The 21,524-nt window shown below is 51.8% G+C and overlaps 1 protein-coding gene across 1 annotated transcript; it reads left to right on the top strand.

Annotated features, from left to right (window-relative positions):
• Positions 1 to 17,194: 17,194 nt before the first annotated feature.
• On the top strand, positions 17,195 to 21,524 carry LOC109776621 (uncharacterized). The gene is made up of 7 exons (XM_073509853.1): positions 17,195 to 17,817; positions 17,899 to 18,079; positions 18,167 to 18,269; positions 19,176 to 19,334; positions 20,246 to 20,323; positions 20,784 to 20,862; positions 21,223 to 21,524. Exons 1-3 carry the CDS (start codon positions 17,210 to 17,212, stop codon positions 18,263 to 18,265), a joined length of 888 nt encoding a protein of 295 aa, XP_073365954.1. The 5' UTR covers positions 17,195 to 17,209; the 3' UTR covers positions 18,266 to 18,269; positions 19,176 to 19,334; positions 20,246 to 20,323; positions 20,784 to 20,862; positions 21,223 to 21,524.

Below are 21,524 nucleotides of genomic sequence, written 5' to 3'. Positions count from 1 at the left end.
TGAACAATGCTATTATACCGTTGGCTAGCGGTGCCAATAATCAGGCCAGTAATTAACTTGCTGATTGATGGTTACATCAATCAGCAGAGCCAACGCCATCCTGTGGGTCAAGGGCTCCGAGTCCTACTTTTGAGAAAAAGGGTTTCCCCCCACTTTATATTATAAAGCAACGGACCAAGAATCCAACACATTATGAATAAGGCACAAAGTCATGCTGGGGGCACAGCAGAACAAGCCCCAAAGATAGCTAAAAAAGAGCTAATCCGGCTCAGGGGTGGTGGCGGTGGAGCGAAAGCCGATGCCGCGGAAGGAAGACCTGCCATAATGTTGTTAATGACGCCACGATCACACCGCTTGCCAAGCGGTCTCCAGAGCCGTAAGAAGCCACACATTTTATAGATTGCATCAGTCACACTGCACGGAATGACATGCTCGATGACTAGTTTATTGCGGGTACACCAAAGGGTCCAAGCAAGGGTACCCAAAGCCACCCAAATTGGGGGGCGGCTAGGACCGGGGAGCCGAAGGACCTCCCCAAATAGGTCTGGGAGGTTGTCGTGGTACCAATTGCCGCCAACCACCTCCCGGAAACAGCTCCAAAGGAACTGCGCTACAGGGCATCGGAAGAAGATGTGGTTACAGTCTTCCGGGACAAAACAAATGGGACAGAGGCCATCTCCAGGGCCATTACGTTTTCCGACCTCCGTCCCCGATGGGAGACGGCCTCGGACCCATTGCCAGAGAAAGATGCATATCTTCAAGGGGAGTTTGATCTCCCAGAGCACCGATAGTTCCACCGGGCCAGGGGTGGGAACAATCGCCTGGTAAAGAGATATAGTCGAGAACCTGCCATTTGGCTCCAGGTGCCAAGACAGCGAATCGGGCTCAAGGGAGGGGGTGGAGGGTAATAAACTCGAGCATTTCGTCCCATTGCTTGAGCTCTACCGCCCCGAAGGTACGGCGGAAGGCAATGGCGCCCAAGTCAGCTAAAGCCACAGCTACAGAGAGTTGTGGGCGGACACAGATCGAGAATAACGCGTAGAAGCGTTCCGCAAATGGGCGTGGCCCAGCCCATCGATCGAGCCAGAATAATGTGTCGGACTCGGAGCCAACTCTAATAGAGGTCCCTATGTGCAAGACCGGCATCAGACGGAACACCGATTGCCAGAATTGGGATCCTCCAGATCTGGGAGCGAATGACAGTGGCTGCCCGCGAAGATACTTCGCGTGGATAATCTCGAGCCACAGACCTCCCACATCGGTCTGAATACGCCAGAGCCATTTGGAGAGGACGGCAATATTCATCCACTTGGATGAAATGACTCCCAGGCCGCCCTGGTCCTTAGGCTTGCAGATCTCGGACCACTTCACCATGTGGTACTTCTGTTTATTGTTTTCTCCCGCCCAGAAGAATCTAGACAGGAGTTTGGTGACCTCATGATGTAGGGATTCATGTAAACTATAGAATCCCATTATGTACATCAAAAGGCTAATGAGGGAGGAGTTCATCAAAAAGACTCGAGCGGCTTTAGACATCCATCTCCCCTGCCAAGGTTCCATCCTATGCTAGAGTTTGGCGATTATTGGGCGAAAGTCCTTCTCCAGTATACGTGTGTCACTAATTGGCATGCCAAGGTAAGTAGTCGGGAAGGATCCCAATCGACAATTTAAGCGATTGGCGATTCGCTGAGCTTCCGCCTGGGACTATCCCAGGACCATCACCTCACTGTTGGCGAAATTGATCGTGAGCCCCGACATCTCCTGAAAGCAGAGGAGGAGGAACTTGAGGTTCCGAATATCCTCGTCAGATCCTTCCACCATCATAATTGTATCATCCGCATACTGGAGGTGGGTCAGACCTCCATTGGCCACAAGATGGGGGCAAATCCCCCGAATGTGGCCGGCTCGTTTGGCCAAATCTAGGATCGAGGCCAGAGCATCAACCACAAGATTGAAAAGAAAGAGGGAGATCGGATCCCCTTGCCGTACGCCTTGGCCAGTCAACAAGTAAGGCCCGATATCCCCATTGATGTTCACAGCCGTGCGGCCGCTCGTCACTAACTGCATCACCCTCGCAACCCAGTTGGGGTCGAATACGCGCTTGAGAAACACCTCCCGAAGGAAGGACCAATGGACAATGTCGTATGCTTTATGGAAGTCAATCTTGAAGAACACCGCACGGAGGTGCTTGCTCTTGACCTCATGGAGAACGAGAATCCCATCCAGAATAAACCTGCCTTTCGTGAAGGCAGACTGGTTCGGGTGGTGGATCCGAGGGGCGATTAGGGCCGCCCTAGTGGCGTACCCTTTAGCCAAAATCCAGAATATCCCATTGAGGACTATGATAGGCCGGAATTGCCTTATGTCAGCAGCACCCGAAACCTTGGGAATCAAACAAATGATCCCGTAGTTAAGCCGGGACATGTCTAATGTTCCCCTAGAAAAATCCCGGAACAAGTCAAGGATGATCTCCTTAACCATCGGCCAGAATGCCTGGAAAAAGCGAACTGGAAGTCCATCCGGGCCCGGGGCCGAGGCTGGGTTCATGGCTTTGACAAAGGTCTCTACTTCCGCGGCATCAAATGGAGCGAGCAAGGCCGCGTTCTCCTCCGAGGAGACTTGTTGGTCAGGAGACCAGATATGGTCAGCCAGGGCGATACCACCCCGAGGATGCCCCGCAAATAACGACTTTTAGAAGTCTTCAACTAGCGAACGAATAGCTGTAGGATCTTGGAATAGCTGATCCCTCTCTCATAATAGGGGAATGGAGCATCGCCGCCTACGGCCATTGGCGATGGCCTGGAAGTAGGCAGTGTTGGCGTCACCAAACAACACCCAATTAACAGAGCCTCGCTGCCGCCAGAATTCCTCCTCCTTGGAATAGATCTCCATGAGAGAATCTTCCAGGTTACATCTATGGGCCCATTCATCAGCGGAGAACCCTGAGATATCTGAGCGAAGGTCTAGGGCACGGATCTCCTCGAGAAGAGAAGCATTCTGGAGTCGAAGGTCTCACCCAATATTGGCACCCCACCCTTTCATGAACTGCCTGGACCGTTTGAAGAGATGATGCCATTCGTCCAGAATGGACATCTGCCTATGGGTCTCGGCATTAGAGCCTGGACGGCAGCCATAAAGCCTGGTTGCCGGAGCCAGAAAGCTTCAAAAAGAAACCGCGGCGGGGGCCGCGGTCTCTCATCCCTAGAGGACAAGAGGAGGGGAACGTGGTTGGACCCGATGCGAGTAATCGCCTGGAGAGAGGCCAAAGGAAACCGGAGCTCCTAGTCGGGGGAGACAAACACGCAGTCGAGAACACTAAGGGTTGGGGAAACCTGTCTATTAGTCCAGGTAAACCGCGCCCCGACCCTATCCAGTTCTAGGAGACCTAGATCCGCAACCCAGTCATTGAACCGACTCATCTCCGCATAATCCTACTAGCTCCAGTGGGCCGCAAATGTTAAAACCTTCCTATGAATCCAATATCTGGTACTTCCTCTGTCCCATATTATAAGAACGTTTTTGACACTAAGAATGTTTTTGACACTTGTCAAAAACGTTCTTATATTATGGGACGGAGAGAGTAACTGATAAGCTTGATTGTCTTCATTAACAAATAAAGAGTATTGTTGAAGTTGTAGGCTTCTAGCTATTACCTCAGGATCAATGTCAAACAATGCTCTGGGGAGATCACATGAGCTAGAGCAGCTATGCTGCCAAGGTACTCCAGGTTGTAGGCATATGGCCAACTACAGCTCATGTCACAGTCCGATGGAGAGCCATCCCGTACAGAAGCATCATTGATGGGTAATACGTAAGCTGCTGGAACCTGAGGCTCAGGCTGATAGGTAGATTGGTGTCACAGCTCATTAGACCTTGCGTGTTTGCTCCTAAAAAACTGGAATACAAGGTGGTAAGACTTGCCATGCTCGTCTTTCTCTCGGAAAGAGTGACTTGTCTCGAAACAGGTTTTCGCCCCGCTTTATAGATAAAGCATAAGTCCATACAACCACGTCCCAATCAAAGTCATAAAAGAAAAATGCTGGGGCCACAACACAGAGACGCCCAAAAGAACTGAAGAGAAACAGAAAAGGCCACCAGGGGCAAGCTACGAAGCTGTCGAGCGGTCGGAGAGTCGACACATGGTAAACACCAAAGCATCCAGAAAGAGCTGAAGACGGTCACGATCCCTCGGCCTAGCGAGCGGATGCCAGTGCTGCAAGAAGGCAAGAAATTTGAAGAACGAGTCAGAAGCACGTCGCGGGAACACCCACTCAATCACCATCTTGTTGTGAGTAGTCCAAAGAGTCCACATCATAGCCGCGAAGATGAGCCAGAACAGTCGGCGCTTACGGCCAACCTGAGTGGCCCTAACCTGCAGAAACTCTGCAAGGTCAAGGGCCTCCCACTCCGGTCCTAGAGCCTCACAAACAAAGCACCAAAGTGCCTGCGCTGCTACGCACGAGAACAAAATGTGCGTTCCCATTTCCGGGACGTGGCACAGAGGGCAAAGGCCATTGCCCGGACCCTGGCGTTTCAGCACCTCGGTCCCCGAAGGTAGACGATCTCGGAGAAGCTGCCATACGAAAATCTTAATCTTCAAGGGCATCGGCGCCTTCCACAATGGGGATAGCCACTGTAGAACCGGCAATCGGCATAGTGCCTGATAGGCCAAACTAACGGAGAATTCACCCGAAGGAGAAAGGCTCCAAGAAACAGAGTGAGGGGCCTGGGACAGAGGAAGAGGGACTACTTCCCTCATTTCTGTCCATTCCCGTACCTCATCTGGTCCGAATGAGCGGCAGAACGCAATGTTCCATCCCTCATCCAAAGCAGCCATCGAAACAAGGATGGCCCAGTCGTCACAAATCGCAAAGAGCCTCGGGAACCGCAGGCGAAGAGGCTCATCCTCAAACCAAGGGTCCAACAAAAACTGGGTCCCAGACCCATTGCCAACCGAGAAACGCAAACCCAGCCTAATCTCTTCTTTTATGGCCTAAATAGATTTCCAGAACTGGGACCCGATCGAGAGAGAGCAAGCAAAGAGGGGTTGACCCTGCAAGTACTTGGCCTCAATCAGCTGCAGCCACAAACCCCCATCTCCCCTCAAGATCCGCCAAACCCAACGCAGCATCAGCGCAACGTTCATCCGGCGAGACGCATGGATGCCCAGGCCACCTCGGTCCTTCGGCAGGCAGATGTCAGCCCACTTCACCATATGGTACTTGGTCCGACCATCCCCTGCCTACCAGAAGAACCTAGCCAGCTCCTTGTCAAAGGAGCTATGCACACTTTCGGGTAAGATGTACATCCCCATCATATACATGGGGAGGCTGGCAAGGTTAGAGCTAATGAGGACATTTTTGCTACCTTTAGAAGTGAACCGACCGCACTAGGGCTACGCACGGGACGCTACTCGTCCCACCAGCGGATCATACCCACTCACTAAAATCCTAGACTCAGCCAGGGGCATCCCCAAGTAAGATATGGGGAACGAAGCCAACCTACAGTTGAGGTTATCCAAGATCCGAAGCTGCTCAGCCTCCGAGTAGCCAAGGACCACCACCTCGCTCTTATCAAAGTTAACCTTAAGTCCAGACATTTCCTCAAAGTAGAGCAAAAGGAACTTAAGATTAACAATGTCCGAGTCCGAGCCTTCCACCATAATCATGGTGTCATCCGCATACTGCAAGAGTGAGTAACCCCTCCATCCGGGATGAGGTGACTCACTACACCCTTAAGGTGGCCGGCCAACTTGGCCTTATCTATGATGCCCGCAAGGGCATCAACTGCGAGGTTGAAAAGCAAGGGGAAGACAGGGTCCCCTTGCTTTACCCCCTGGAAACCTGGAAAAAGGGGCCCACCTCGCCATTGATGTTGATTGACGTGTTCCCAGATCTAACCAATTGCATGATCCAGGAGCACCACCTCTTGTCAAATCCTCGCCGCTCCATCACCAACCTCAAAAAGGACCAATCCAGACGGTCATACGCCTTCTGGAAGTCCAGTTTGAGGAAGACCCCCTTAAGCCCCTTCGACGCCACCTTGTGGACAATCTCGTGAAAGGCAAGAATTCTGTCATGGATTCGCCTGCCCTTCAAGAACGCGGATTGAAGGGGGTGAGCAATTTGCTCCGCCACCGGGGATAAACGGGTTGCGCAAACCTTCGCAAAGATTTGCTCCAACACGTTGATCACCATGATGGGGCGGAACTGCCGGATATCCGTCGCCCCAACTACTTTGGGGATCAGGGATATGACACCATAATTAATCCTAGCCATGTCCAAGGTTCCAATATAGAACTCATGGAACATGGGCATAATGACCGGACGTAGGATCTCCCGGAATTTCTGGAAAAAGACTATCGGGAGGCCATCCGGTCCCGGGGCCGAGCAAGCTTTCATAGACGCAATCGCCTGACCCACCTCCTTAGGGGAGAATGGGAGAGTAAGATCCGCATCCTCCGCACCGAAGACCTGGTCAGCAAGCGGCCAGAAGTCAGCGCGGAGAGAGACGCCTCCACGCGGCTCTGCCGAAAAAAGCTCATTATAAAAGGAGTAAATATGGGTGGAGATGTCATATGGGTTATCCAGAAGAACATCCCCATCCCAGAGGAGCGGGATGGCACATTTCCGCCTGCGGCCATTAGCAATCGCCTGAAAGTACGCCGTGTTCGCATCACCCTTAAGGAGCCAGTTCTGGCCCCCTCGACGTTGCCAAAACAACTCCTCACTCTTATAAATGTCCATGAGCGAGGCCTCGAGGGCATATCTCCTAAGCCAGTCGTCAGGAGACAGGCCCTGCCCGTCTGCAAGGCCATCCAGCAGGGATCTTTACGGGCCCGGAGATCAGCACCAAGGTTCGCCCCCCAGCCCTTCATGGCCTGACGGGACAATTTAGCACAGTGATGCCAGACATCCACGTCACAAAACACCCGAGGCGGTGACGCGACAGCCTCTAGCCAGCGGTCGCGAACCATCTCAAAGAAACCCGGTTGCTCCAGCCAGAACGTCTTGAAGCGGAAGCGATGGGTTCTAGGGGGGCCTCATCCCCCAACGAGAAAAGCAGGGGGGTATGGTCGGAGCCAATCCGAGTGACCGCTTTGAGAGAGCACAGTGGGAACATCACTTCCCACTGGGTCGACACAAAGACCCGATCCAAGACACTCCGGATGGGTTCCGCCTACTTATTCGTCCACGTGAACCTAGCCCCTACACGGGCTATCTCACGGAGCGCCAGGTCCGCAATGCAATCGTTGAATAGACGCATGCGGACCAGATCAACATTAGGCGAGCTTTAATCAGAAGCCCACCTAATGAGGTTGAAGTCCCCGGCCACCACCACCAGAGTGGTGCACCTCTCCACCTTACTTTTAGCTCGGTAAGGAAGGCGGCTGAGCGCCCATGATCTGCAAGACCATAGACGAAAATCACCTCCCAACTGAAGTGGACTCGTCGGTCTGTGGTAGACATGCTCAGGAAGAATTCCCCTCGGTCCATATCCTCAACCGAGAAGGCATCCTCCCTGTCCCCGAGCAAAATGCCACCAGATTGCCTCGTAGCAGGCAACTACTGCCAGGCAAACTAGTGGCGAGAGAGCCCCTGGAGCTCAAGCATACTAACGTCCTGGCGTATCGTGTCCTGAAGGCCCACGATGTCAATCTCCTCTTGTCGCAAATACTCGATGAGCTGTCTCCACCGGCCAGTGAGGCCGAAGCCCCTAATGTTCCAACATAGGAGCTTCATTTAATAACCTCAGAGGAATCCCTAGGCCCCGCAAGTGGGGCCGAGCTAGCCCGCCCATCAATCGTGGGTCGGGGGGAAGCCTTCACCGGCCGGCCCTGCCGCCCCCGCGTAGGGGGATGGGGGCAACGGATGCCTCCGGTCCGAGGGAGGCGGACCTGGAACTAGACCCACACACCTCTAGTCGGTGTTCAGTGGGATTGAGACGCGTGGGGGGGCGTCCTCGTAGCGTCCTCGCTGAGGGGGGAGCTGCCAGGGGCGTCGCCAACACGGTCTCCAACTGGGGCGCCGCACCATCCCTGGTCTCTCTATGACCAGGGTCAGTGTGCGCCGGGGTGCTGGACTCGGCCGACGCAGCATAAGCGCGGGCTTCAGCCAATGCCCCGTCAAGCCTCTCCTTGGCGCAGATAGCAGAGATCTGCTCAAGGATGGGCCCCTTCTCACCACAGAACAAAATGACACTATCGGAAGCCACCTCAGCCAGATGGGACAACGGAGCGGAACCAAGCACAGAAAAACAAGAACCAGAACAGGACGGACCAGGGGGAGTACCTGAGGAGTAGTCGCGAGCAGCCGCCCGCATTGTTGGGGAACGTAGTAATTTAAAAAAAATTCCTACGCACACACAGGTCATGGTGATGCATAGCAATGAGAGGGGAGAGTGTGTCCACGTACCCTTATAGAACGAAAGCGGAAGCGTTAGCACAACGCGGTTGATGTAGTCGTACGTCTTCACGATCCGATCGATCCGAGTACCGAACGTACGGCACCTCCGATGTCAGCACACGTTCAGCTCGATGACGTCCCTCGAACTCTGATCCAGCCGAGCTTTGAGGGAGAGTTCCGTCAGCACGACAGCGTGGTAACGGTGATGATGATGCTACGGACGCAGGGCTTCGCCTAAGCACCACTACGAAATGATCGAGGAGGAATATGGTGGAGGAGGGCACCGCACAAGGCTAAGAGATCAATTGTTGTATCTCCAAGGGGTGCCCCCCTCCCCGTATATAAAGGAGTGGAGGAGGGGGAGGGGGCCGGCCACCCTAGGCGCGCCCCATGAGGAGTCCTACTCCCACCGGGAGTAGGACTCCTCCCTTCCAAATGGGAGTAGGAGAGGAGAGGGAAGGAGAGAGAGGGGGAGGAAAGGGGGCGTCGCAACTAACTCATTAGTCACAATGCTTGCAAGGCTTATAGTGATGTGCATTACCGAGTGGGCCCAGAGATACCTCTCCGACAATTCGGAGTGACAAATCCTAATCTCGAAATACGCCAACCCAACAAGTACCTTCCGAGACACCTGTAGAGCACCTTTATAATCACCCAGTTACGTTTTGACGTTTGGTAGCACACAAAGTGTTCCTCCGGTAAACGGGAGAAGCATAATCTCATAGTCATAGGAACATGTATAAGTCATGAAGAAAGCAATAGAAACATACTAAACGATCAAGTGCTAAGCTAACGGAATGGGTCAAGTCAATCATATTATTCTCCTAATAATGTGATCCCGTTAATCAAATGACAACTCATGTCCATGTCTAGGAAACTTAACCAACTTCGATTAACGAGCTAGTCAAGTAGAGGCATACTAGTGACACTATGTTTGTCTATATATTTACACATGTATTATGTTTCCGGTTAATACAGTTCTAGCATGAATAATAAACATTTATCATGATATGAGGACATAAATAATAACTTTATTATTGCCTCTAGGGCATATTTCCTTCAGTCTCTGTCGGTGTGCAACGACACCTATGGGATCACAAGAATCCCTACTACGGTTGCCGGGGCGCAGGGTTGCGAGAAGAGCAGGATTAGTAATCAGCACAAGGATCATTTACCTAGGTTCGGACCGCGAGGATGCGTAAAACCCTAGTCCTGCTTTGGTGGATGTATTTCAGAGAGTTCTTGAGCTCTCGAGCTAGCTATGGTGGGTGCGTGGTTCCAAAGAGCCGAATCCTTCTCCAGTATGCCATGGGCCTCCTTTTATAGTCGAAAGGGGCTGCCACAGTGGCACACAGGAGGTGGAAAGGCGTACAGTACTGCGAGTTTATCGCTCGTATTACAGGACAAGACGCATTCAATGCGCCGCTGAGGTGTCCCCTAGCTTTATCGGGGACGGGGGTGAGGCCCATCCCGTCCGTCGCCGCTCCTCCTCGCTTCGACTCGCGCCCTGGCCAGCGATGCGTGCGGCGCCATGTAGGAAGGCGGGAAGCTGAGGTGGCGCGGTGGTGGAGCCTTCACGAAGATCTGCATGCCGCCACGCAGGCACTTGATGAGTTGGCCTGGGAGCTGCATGTTGCCACGCAGGTGCCTGCTCAGCTGGTTGAGCTGGCAGCTGCATGCGAACGGCGGCGGAGACTTGGTTGGTGCGGGTCTGGCAGTGGCCCTGCTGGCATCCTTGGTGAGGGCACCCGGCATGGGTCCTGCCGTGGCGCGCTGTCGTCCCTGGCAAGGATCTTGCCGGGGGTCTTGTGGCTTTCCTCGGCAAGGATCTTGCCGAGGGCCATTGTGTTTTAATCCTCATCGGGTCTTGCCGAGGGCCATGGAGGTGCCTCCCGAGCACTAGTTCCAACGTGCTTGGTTGAGTTGGAACCAGTGGGCTCGAGGGCGACTCACTCCGCTGGTGTGGGCGAGCCGCCCCGGCAACCCTTGCCGGGGCTGCTGAGGTTGCCCCCGGCAAGGATCTTGCTGGGGGAACCCGCTTCGCCTCTCTGCTTCTTTGTGTTCTCGGTCTTGGCGTTGCTCTGGCTGTCTTGGGCTTCGGTTTTACCTTGGTTCACCTCCCCTGTTCTGCTTGCCGTGGCGGCAGGCGCGGCTCCGACTGTCCGTGCACAGTTAAAGGGGTACAAATATGCGCCCCTTCCTTTGTACACCGACAGGAGCCCCCGGGCCTGGGCCACACATAAGCGCGACACGTTGTCGGGCCAGGCCCAAAACGGTGCGTGGGCAGGCGGGGCGGTTTTTACCGCGGTAAAACTTTTCACGCGCCGCGCTTCCCACGACCCGCGTTGAATGTGCGACGTGGAGGGGCGAGCATGATGTGGGCGGCATGCGTGGGGTGGTTTCCGCACACATGCGTCACATCATGGTTAATGGGAAAGGAGGCGGCTCGCGCCTTCCCCGTAAAAAGGAATAACCGCGGGCGCGCTGCTCACTTTACCCCTTCTGCGCCTTCTTCCAATCTCAGAGCCGCCGCTCCCTTCTCCTTCCTCCCTAAGCTTCGTCCTTGTTCGCCGCCGTCGCGTTCCCGCCGTCCACTACCTCTTGCCCCCTTCCCCTAGCCGCCATGGCGCCAAAATCCACCAAGGGCAAGGGAGTGGCCAAGGACGCCGGAGCGACGGAGCCACCGGAGAGTGCGCTGGCGGTGCAGCGGACGCAATCCGCCTTCTTCCCCTCGATAGTGGATGTGTTCGAGCTCCGGGAGGCCTTCAAACCCTTGAGGGGGGTAAAGAAGGAGGGAGAGAAGACGGGGCACCCAGCCACGCGCGACATCCCTGCCAACTGCGCCGAGGCCGCGCCGAATCGGTACCCCTTCTTTGTCGACTATTTCTCTTGCGGGCTTTGTCCTCCCTTCTCCGACTTCTTCAGCGAGATCATGCATACCTTTGGCTTCCGCCTCTTGGATTTCACCCCGAATGCCGTGGCGTGCATGGCCCTTTTCGCGCACCTCTGCGAAGGTTTCGCGAGGGTGCATCCCAACACGGCGCTCTACCGCCATTACTTCTTCCCTCGGATCCAAACGGGAGGTGTCATTTCTGGTTGCATCACCTGGATCCCAAGGTCCAAGGGAGCGTACCCGGATGGCGCCATGAAGGAGAGGTGGGAAGAATGGCGGGGCCGGTGGTGCTGGATCGAAGAGAAGGACCCGCCGGCGTTCTGCGAAGTCCGCCGGGTGCCGCCGGTCCGCAGAGGCGATTGGAGCGACATCGATGCCGACGACGAGAAGCACACGGCCGATACCACCAGGATCCTTCGGCTCACCGAGGGAGGACTCACACTTGAGATGATCGGGGCAGACTTCATCCGCCGCCGGATCGCTCCACTGCACAACAAGGGGAGGCCGGCCTGGCTCTTCACGAACCCCGCTGACATCAGGCGGCTTTGCCCCGTCCTCGACCACAATTTCACAGTGATGGGGCATGCCCATTTCTGCCAGCGACTCTTCTAGTTCGATGTGGGCCGCGACGGCGAGGTCGAGCGAATCGGCAAGGTCGCGAGGGCCGCCGCGAAGTCCGGCAAGGTTTTTATGGGGCCCTTGTTCAAGTTGTCGGCGGGAGTGGTCCCGCTGTGCAATAATTCGCGCCGGACCGAAATCATCGCCATGATGCCAGACTGCAACGCGCATGGCCCTGACCCGAGCTGGGTTGCGCCGGAGGACGTCCAGGTGCAGGAGTTCTTCGACACTCTGCACGAGGGATACATCAACGCCGACGCCGAGCGGCTGCTCGTCCAGGACACCACCCAAGCGGAACTGGACTACATCGGCACCAGGGCGAGGGAGGTGCAGCTTGCCGAGGAGGCCGGCAGCGCTGGCGGTGTGGAGGACAAGGCCGCGACGGCTGCAGAGGAGGAGGAGCTCGCCCGGTGGGCGACGGCCGCCGGGGAAGAAAGCAGCGCCGGCACCGAGGCTCCTCTGTTTGAGGATGCGGCTGACGAGTTGTTGGAGGAGGAAGCCGGGGCTGTTGACCCTCCGGCCACGGGGAGAGGGCGAGTCCTGCTGCGGGCCACTTTTGGCGAGCCTGTACAACCTGTTAGGGCCGCACAGCGGCCAAAGTCTCCGGAGGAGTCCGCGCGTCAGACGAGGGCCGCGGTGGCGAAGAATGTGGTGAAGGCCGCGACAGCGAGGAAAAAGACATCGGCTTCCTCTTCATCCAAGCGCACGCAGACTCCGCCCTCCTCCCCTCCTCCGGCAGATGCCGACGCGGGGGTCACTTTCGACTTCGGGTCCCTCAGCCCGAGGAGGAAGGGGAAAACAACAGAGGAGGAGGTGGACGACGAGTAAGTATCTTGCTTTTTCCCGTCATCTCTGTCTCCTCAATCGGTGTCGCTTGCCTTGACTCGTTTTCATCTTTGTAGGGACGCAGAGATGCTGGCCCAGAGGGTGAAGAGGGCCAAGACCTCGGTGGGCAGCCAGCCCCCGGCTGGTACTTCAAGGGCGCCGCTGGTGGTGTTGAGCAGCCCGGACAACAGCCCCCAGCGCAGCCCCCAGCGTAAGTCCACCGCTCACTCCTCATCGACATGTGTCATGGGTACGATACTTTGGCGCTGACCTTGTCGCGTATGCAGGAGGGGAGCAGCAGCAGGAGGAGCCACAGAGGGGTACTCCCACCACACCGCCCCCATCAACCACACCGCCCCGAGAGGCGTCCCCGGCAAGGGCGCCAAGCACCGAGCCCACGCACATGGAGGAGGAGGAGGAGAACTTGGGCGCCGGTGGCTTCGCCTCGGCGCCAGATGCTGGCGGGAGGGGACTTTTGCTTCCCAGCCCGGGACCGGTAAGTCTCTGGCCTTTTGTCCCTGCTTTTTCTCTTCTTTTTGAATCATTGATCTTGGCTCTACCCCACCCTCTTCTTGATATCCAGATCCTCTCTCGGCGGACCGGGAGGACCTGGACACCGTCATCGAGGACGTGGCCAAGGACGCCGCGATGGAGGCCGAGAAGATCGCTGCCGAGGAGGCCGCCAGGGGCGCCGCGGAGGACGCCGCCAAAGGGCCCGCCGAGGAGGCCGGCAAGGGGCCTGCCGGAGAGGCTGGCAAGGCCGCGGCCGAGGAGGAGGTGGTTGATGACCAGCCTTACTCCTCCGCTGCCTCCGGCTCCGGCAGGTACCTGAAGGTGAGCGACGATCTCTTCGTCCACCTCCCAGGCGCGTCGAGCACCAGGGCTCCCGTCGAGGGGGGGGGTGTTTGACGATGAGGTGCTCGCCGCCAACGGGCTTGAGATCGTTGACGAGCCGAGCGCCGGTGGCGACGGCTCCCAGGAAGAGCGGCTCCGCCACGCCATGGGCGCCAGCTTCCGGAAGCTCCAGGTGCTCCACCGCGCCCGCCTGGACAAGGCTAAGTCCAGGACGGCGGTGGTGGAGAGGGCGGAGGCGGACCTCCAGAAGAGCGTTGCCGAGATGCAGGACTGGTTCCGCCAGGCTCACGACGAGCTGAAGGCCGCCCAAGGCGAGTTGGCCAAGCGCGACGTGGAGCTCACCATGAAGCTGGCCGACATCAAGAAGGCCCAGGAGACGGCGGAGGGCTTGGCCGCGGTAGCCGAGGCCGCCCAGACTCAGCACCAGGCCGCGCTGAACTCCCAGGAGGAGGACCTTGCTAAGCGTGAGGCGGAGCTCGACGCCAAACTCCGCGCCAAGGACAGGGAGGTGGAGAAGCTTGTCTTGCAGCGGACCCGTGAGCTGGAGCAGAGGCACAAAGAGCCCGAGGTGCACGCCGGCAAGGTGAAGGTGTTGGAGGTGCACTACAAGAAATATGTCAACTAGTGACCTTTTGTCAGTGACCCTGGAAGAATTGGTCATAGATCTATGACCATTTGAGACCAATTGGTCAAAAGCTGTTTGGGGGGCTCCAAACCCTAAACTATAACGGCCATTTTGGTTAGAAAGGTCGTAATTTCCTTACACGAAATGGTCATAAAGCAGATAGCACTGGTCTGCTGCCTTATTTCTAACTGATCATGACCAATATAGATGGTCATAACCTTGTAAATTGTGGTGGGTTGCTATGACTAGGCGCCACCTCATCAGTTTTGCCTATGTGTCATGTCCATGTGGCAGTTTTTGCCCTAGGTTGTGAAGCAACCTATATTTCTGTCATTCCCAAAATTCCCAAAAAAATCTCATAAATACTTTGGGTCATATCTTCGTCAAATATGTAAAAAACCTTCCTTGCCTAGTTCAAAAATAATTTAAAAATATTCATTTTCCTATTCTGTTCTGAACAGCACTTTGTGAAGGAAGTGCTATTTTGGCATGTCCAAATGGTATCCATTTTCTACAGTGCTTTCCTATGCCCAAATAACCATCTCCACCAAATGCCAGCTCAATCCATTCATTATTTTGAGCCCAGCTTTCAACATTCGTATTTATGTCCAGTGTGGTACTTTGCAAAGCAAGTACCACCTAGGCTCCTCCTTTTGAGCTGAAAATTTGTGAAGACGGTCTTCTTAGTAACTGATCATCCTCAGCCAAAACTCACGCCCATTAGCCATGTACATTTCCCATACCGCTAATCAAACACTTGGCTGCTAATTCATGTTTGAGCATCGATCGGTCTCCTCGTGAGAATCTTATGTTGTAATTTTCTTCCTAGCACCTACCAGGGGAGTGCCCAACCCACTAGACATGCCTAGGCCGCCCAGAACACATGGCAACACCACGGTCACGCGGTGACCATGCGGCGGGCATGCGAGTTTACGCGCTCTAGAGTTCGGGCCCTCGGCCACCGCCCAAACCTCGACGTATCGCCACCAAACCATGTATTTATGGTAAAATAGGTACTTATGTAACTAGAAAGAAAAAATAAATAGCAAACTATGAGGCAGCCGCAGTTCAAATTTGACCCGCTTCCAGCTGAATCGGCGGAAATTTGTCTTTTTCACCAGAGGTGGATCAAAACTTTTTACACCCAACCATTTGGTCAATTGTGCATTAAATATGGCCTAGTATTTTAGAAAAATGATTTGGTCCAATTTTGCAACAATTATTTGCGAGGTCCTTCACAAAAAAACCTCCTTTTGGGCACTCGAAAAATGGAAAATGGTTTTTTCGTCCAAAGAAAATGAAAACTTCCTTAGGCAACATTGTTTGCCATTTCAATATGCACCCTTATGCACAATATGAGATCATTTGAACAAACTATGCCATGAATGTGGCCATAAGATTGATCATTTGGCTTGAAAGCCATTGATCTCCACACGTGATAGCTCGTTTCCGAGAACACTTTTTTAAAATAATTGTCGTATTACAAGTTTGTTATTTTTCCTGGGAACTTGGCCACATATAATGACACAATGCGAAGGTTTTCAAATTTTTTGATTTTTTTTTTGAATTTTTATGCCCGTTTCAAAATGCGGTCAAAACGGCGGGCTTGACCGTTCCTAGCTAGTGGTTGAATCTTGAAAAACTTTTGACGTTTCTCTGATTAAATAGATACTTATGTAACTAGAAATGATTTTTGGAAAAAATAAAGAGCAAACTATGAGGCAGCCGCAGTTCAAATTTGACCCGCTTCCATCTGAATCGGCGGAAATTTGTCTTTTTCACCAGAGGTGGATCAAAACTTTTTACACCCAACCATTTGGTCAATTGTGCATTAAATATGGCCTAGTATTTTAGAAAAATTATTTGGTCCGATTTTGCAACAATTATTTGGGAGGTCCTTCACAAAAAAACCTCCTTTTGGGCACTCGAAAAATGGAAAATGGTTTTTCGTCCAAAGAATATGAAAACTTCCTTAGGCAACATTGTTTGCCATTCCAATATGCACCCTTGTGCACAATATTAGATCATTTGAACAAACTATGCCATGAATGTGGCCATAAGATTGATCATTTGGCTTGAAAGCCATTGATCTCCACACGTGATAGCTCGGTTCCGAGAACACTTTTTTTAAAATAATTGCCGTATTACAAGTTTGTTATTTTTCTTGGGAACTTGGCCACATATAATGACACAATGCGAAGGTTTTCCAATTTTTTGATTTTTTTTTGAATTTTTTATGCCCGTTTCAAAATGCGGTCAAAACGGCGGGCTTGACCGTTCCTAGCTAGTGGTTTAATCTTGGAAAACTTTTGATGTTTCTCTGATTAGATAGATACTTATGTACCTAGAAATGATTTTTGGAAAAAGTAAAGAGCAAACTATGAGGCAGCCGCAGTTCAAATTTGACCCGCTTCCAGCTAAATCGGTGGAAATTTGTCTTTTTCACCAGAGGTGGATCAAAACTTTTAACACCCAACCATTTGGTCAATTATGCATTAAATATGGCCTAGTATTTAGAAAAATGATTTGGTCCAATTTTGCAACAATTATTTTGGGAGGTCCTTCACAAAAAGACCTCCTTTTGGGCACTCAAAAAATGGAAAATGGTTTTTTCGTCCAAAGAAAATGAAAACTTCCTTAGGCAACATTGTTTGCCATTCCAATATGCACCCTTGTGCACAATATGAGATCATTTCTTTGAATTTTTCATGTGAAAAAGTAGAAAATGAAACCCCCCCTAAAAACTCATTTCTCATAACAATTTTTAAAAGATATTTGTGGTATTCCAATTCCAAGTTTGTTAGTTTTCCTAAAATCTATGTCACATTTGGTGACACAATGAGAATATTTCTTTTTGAATTTCTCATATCATAAAACTGTTTCTATGATTCAACACCTTTTTTTGAAAAAATATGGTTTAACACCTTATTTTTAGTCGATTGCGACCAATTTAGAAGGTCATAACGTGTACTGGGTTGTGATTGGTCCATGGACATGTCACGCGGATCGTGCTCAAACGCCGTCGGATGCTCTCGGATCCGACGGCAGCCATTTCTCCCTCGCCCCCTCCCCCTCTTTGTCTCAAAAAAAAAAAGAAAAAAGAAAACTCCCTCACCCTCTCACCCCACGAACCCTAGCGCTCCCTCTCCCTCACGCGCTCCCTCTCCCCTCGTCTCCCACATCGCCGCCGCCACCCCGCCGATCCCATCCCTCCCTGATTCAGATCCAACCCCGCCGCCCGCGCCCGCGCGCCACCACCCGCTCCTCCTCGCCTCCCGGAGGACGTCCGCCGCTCTTCCTCTGCCCGTCCCGGAGGCCTCAGTCGGCGCCCTCCACCGCAGGGCCGCCGCGCTCGTCCCTCCCGCCGCAGGGGACAACATCTGGCAGCGCCTGCGCCCGCAGCTGCCGGCCAACTACTTCGGCAACGCCATCGTGCGGGACCTCGTGATGGTGCGCGTGGGGGACGTGATGTCGCAGCCGCTGGTGTTCGTGGCGGAGCGGATCAAGCGCGCGGTGGCGCGAGTGGACGACGCGTTCGTGTGCTCCGTCATCGACTACCTGGAGCTGGAGTCTATTAGTCCCCCCTTCGTCTCAAGGTAGGAACTCCCCGATTCGACCCCCCTCTCTCTGGATTTGATTTGGCGCTGCTTGACGGACCTTCTGTTGGTGCTACGCAGCACGTGGCCATGGCTGCCTGCCTCTTCGGTCGCTGGCCACGGGGCTTCTCCAGCCGGCGCGTCCTCTCAGCGAGCGGATCTTGCACCTCACGCCGATGGTCTCCGTCGTCCTGGCGGAGGACTGCTACCTTCAGGGCCACTATGGGTTTCTGAGTGCGCCTATGGACCTCGTACCAACAGGGTATTTTCACTTCGTTTCCTCTTATGAATGGTCCAGATCCGGTTCGTCCTAGTTGTTGGGGAAGTAACCTGAACGGTTCTGCTGTAGGTCACCATCTTTGGGCGAGGTGCTTCGCGAGGCTGCCAAGAGGTTTTTTGCATCTGTATTTCCCGACGAGCTCCGCTTGGCCTTGCCATCGTTCCTTGATGAGGTGAGCCCTCTGCCATTTGCACCCTAGGAAAATTAGCTAGCTATGAATGATTGGAGTGCTGCCCAGATATAGTGACATGCAGAATTTGTTGGACTGAGACCAATGGGCAAACATGCAGAATTTGTTGGACTGAGACCCATGGGCAAGGCACGCGCTGTAGATAGGAACGGTCGTATCTGGCTATTTGATAGGGACCCTTGATCTGGTGACCTGCCATGTGGAAGACATGCACTGTGCATATTTCTTGTTGTATCTAGCAATTTGTATCTGACATGTGTCCTTTTGAACGGTTGGTACCCCAGATTTGTGTTTCGTTTGCTGAAAACTATAGTTGTGTTTACTGTAGAGTGTAGACTCGTGACATGTACTCTGACAAAATATTTGAAGGGTTAAATAATGCTGAAATGCCCTGCTGTAGTGTAGCTCTACTGATGATGCAGATTGACAGATCATTTATGCTTGTGTTTGATTTGATGTCATGTCGACTTGCTTGCATAATCATGAAGTAAATTGCTCGGTGCAGTTATTTTCTCTTAAAAATTTTGCAGTGTATGTCATCTAAATAAAACTGCAGGCAGTGATCTTCTTGTATGAGTATATATGTCTGCATTGCATGTTGTTTTTGTGAAAATATGATGATTACTTCCTAGGTACTGCATATTGTGTTTAGCTTGAGGTTTTGTATGCACTAGTATTACTCTGTTTAGCTTGAGGTTTGAAGCTCTAGTATGCTTAGAGTGACTGGTTTCGTTAGTCTCTTAACCGACAAGTTAACTGCACTAGTATTTACTAGTATTATTGTTTTGCTTTTTCAAGAATTAATTTCTGTCTCTAATTGATGCTGACGACAACAGCTATGTTCTGTCTCTGATTCATGCTGATGACATCTCCATTCATTTCATCCAGTGAGCAAACATGGCACCATCCATGAGTCTTGCAGCGAAAGGTCTGCTCCCCTTTGGAGCGCTCCCCTCAAGCGGCGTCGCGCAGAGGCCGGTGTCTGTGACCGCCTCACCAGAGCACAAGACGAGCGATTATAAGAGGAAGCTCCTGACCCTGTTTTTGGTAGGTGTTGACTGCTCACACCCCATATATGCTGAACGATGCTAACTGCTGTACCAATGTGATGTAGCTTGCTTGATTGATGACTGGTTGTCATTAACTAGAAAAAAGAAGAAGAAAACCTTGTCAATTTATTTGAGGAGAATCATGTATCCCATTCATTAGACAACCAGTACTACTACTTGTATTTGCATGTTTGCTTGCTTGCTTGCTTGTAGCACTATCAAGTGTGAGGAAATTCAGTACTAGGACGTGTGGAGCTATCAAGTGTGAGGAAATTCAGTACTAGGACGTGTGGAGCTGGGACACTGTTGGATCATTAGCACTTGTAGCACTATCAAGTTTGTACTGATTGCAGATAGAAAACCTTGTAATTTTGTCTCCGTAAGCTAAACTTTGTGATTTAATTTCTGGAAGCTAAACATTGTAAGTCTATTAAGAAACTTGAGCAAAATTAGTCCACAAGTTAGTTGAAGTCACAAGTGCCTTTTATTGACAGAGTCTTCTGCCAGGGCGAATGTTATATTCAAAGCCACTTCTGATCACTTTGTGTATTCTTTTTTAATATTTTGTTGTGTCTTGCTTTGTGGGAATTGATCCAGTTAAGTGGCTGACTGGGAATATTATGCTGTCAAGTTCGTGTCTTAGTGCGTCTGAGAATGTTGTTTCTTTCTTTCTTCCTTTTGTTGCAAACCTGAAAAGAAAGTGCAATGTGAACCTGGAAGGTGCATGTACTGCTGCTACTTTCGTGTGCCAACTGCTATACTAGTTGGTTTGTGATGATCCAAACAAGTCGACAGCAGTAGTACTGTTGGCAGTTGGTGTTTAATTTCATTGCTGCCATGGTATTTATTCTTTCGGCATGTCATGTATATGCTTGGTTCCCTGATGGGTGCACTTTCTAACACACGCAGGTGCGAGACAGAGACACGCCACCATGCAATGATTCTTCTTCCACTCGCAGGCCTCCCACTCCAGTAACTCCTTTTCTGGTAAGCAACCGCTCCTCTCTTTTGCTCTCTCTTGCTCTATTATCTTGCTCTGCGTGTGTCCACGACCATACACCCCTTCTGCTAAGTTATGTTCTGGCCATGGTGATTTCTGCCTAGTGCTTATGATGCTTTGGACTTGTAGTTTAGTGATGCCAAGTGTTGCATCAATAATATTTGATCAAAACCACCCAATTAAGTTGAACAATCGAAGAGAGCCTGCTGCTAACAGACAGGTTTCCTTTCCTAATAAAGATGGATTGTTGTCCTGGCTCTGAAACATGCAACTTTTTTACCTTTCTATAAGTCTTGATCAAATCCAGTTTGTATCTACTTGTAGATGTAGACTGTTCTATATTTTTTTTCTCGATTAAAAACCTGCTTGCATGTTGTTGGATATCAACCATGGTTGAGCCTAAAAATGGCTGATTTGATATCTTTTCTTTTTTCTGCACTATACTAGTCGTCGTCGCCGCTGCCATAGTTGGGTTCGAGTCGTCTCCGGCGCTGCTAAAGATCACCGTTGGCACTATAATCCACAGGTATCTCTCTCGGTTCCCTTTATACCCTCCTACCTTTGTGATGTTAGTATGCTTGTGCTGACTAGTTTTGTTAGATCTTGCCGGTTGAATGGATGGTCGTGTTAGTAGAATGGTATTTTGTTTTAGGTGCAATGTGTTGCAGTGAAGTTTTTTGCACGACTTGCACTTGAGCCATGCATATTCATATTCTGTATCTGTTTTCTTGTATGTATGGGTATCTCATTTTAACTAGTTGGAGGACAAAAAGCATGGCACTAGCTCAATTTGTGTTATCATTCTAAATAAATGTCATTTTCTTGAATGGTCTGTTCATAATATATTTGCCCCAATTTTTTTATTCTTCTCTCATTCATGTAACAGGGTGACAGAGGAAGCCATGTTGCAGTTTTGTTTGTTGCCAGCCCTGACTTCGGTCGTCCAGCGAGTCTGGCATGTTGTTCATCTGACTACGGTCGTCCATCGAGTCTGTCATGTTGTTCATCTGACTACGGTCGTCTAGCGAGTCTGGCATGTTGTCATTTCTTGTAAAGCAGTACTGTATTACACTTGTAGAACTCGTTACACTTGTAGAGCTTGAAAGTACTGTATTACACATGGTCATGTATTGGCACGTATAGAGCTTGTTATTGTTACTGGTTGAAATATGAAGAATATGAGCCTGA

The sequence above is a fragment of the Aegilops tauschii genome, chromosome 3 (assembly GCF_002575655.3).
Source record: "Aegilops tauschii subsp. strangulata cultivar AL8/78 chromosome 3, Aet v6.0, whole genome shotgun sequence".
Taxonomy (NCBI): domain Eukaryota; kingdom Viridiplantae; phylum Streptophyta; class Magnoliopsida; order Poales; family Poaceae; genus Aegilops; species Aegilops tauschii.
This window is presented reverse-complemented; position numbering and strand designations above follow the sequence as displayed.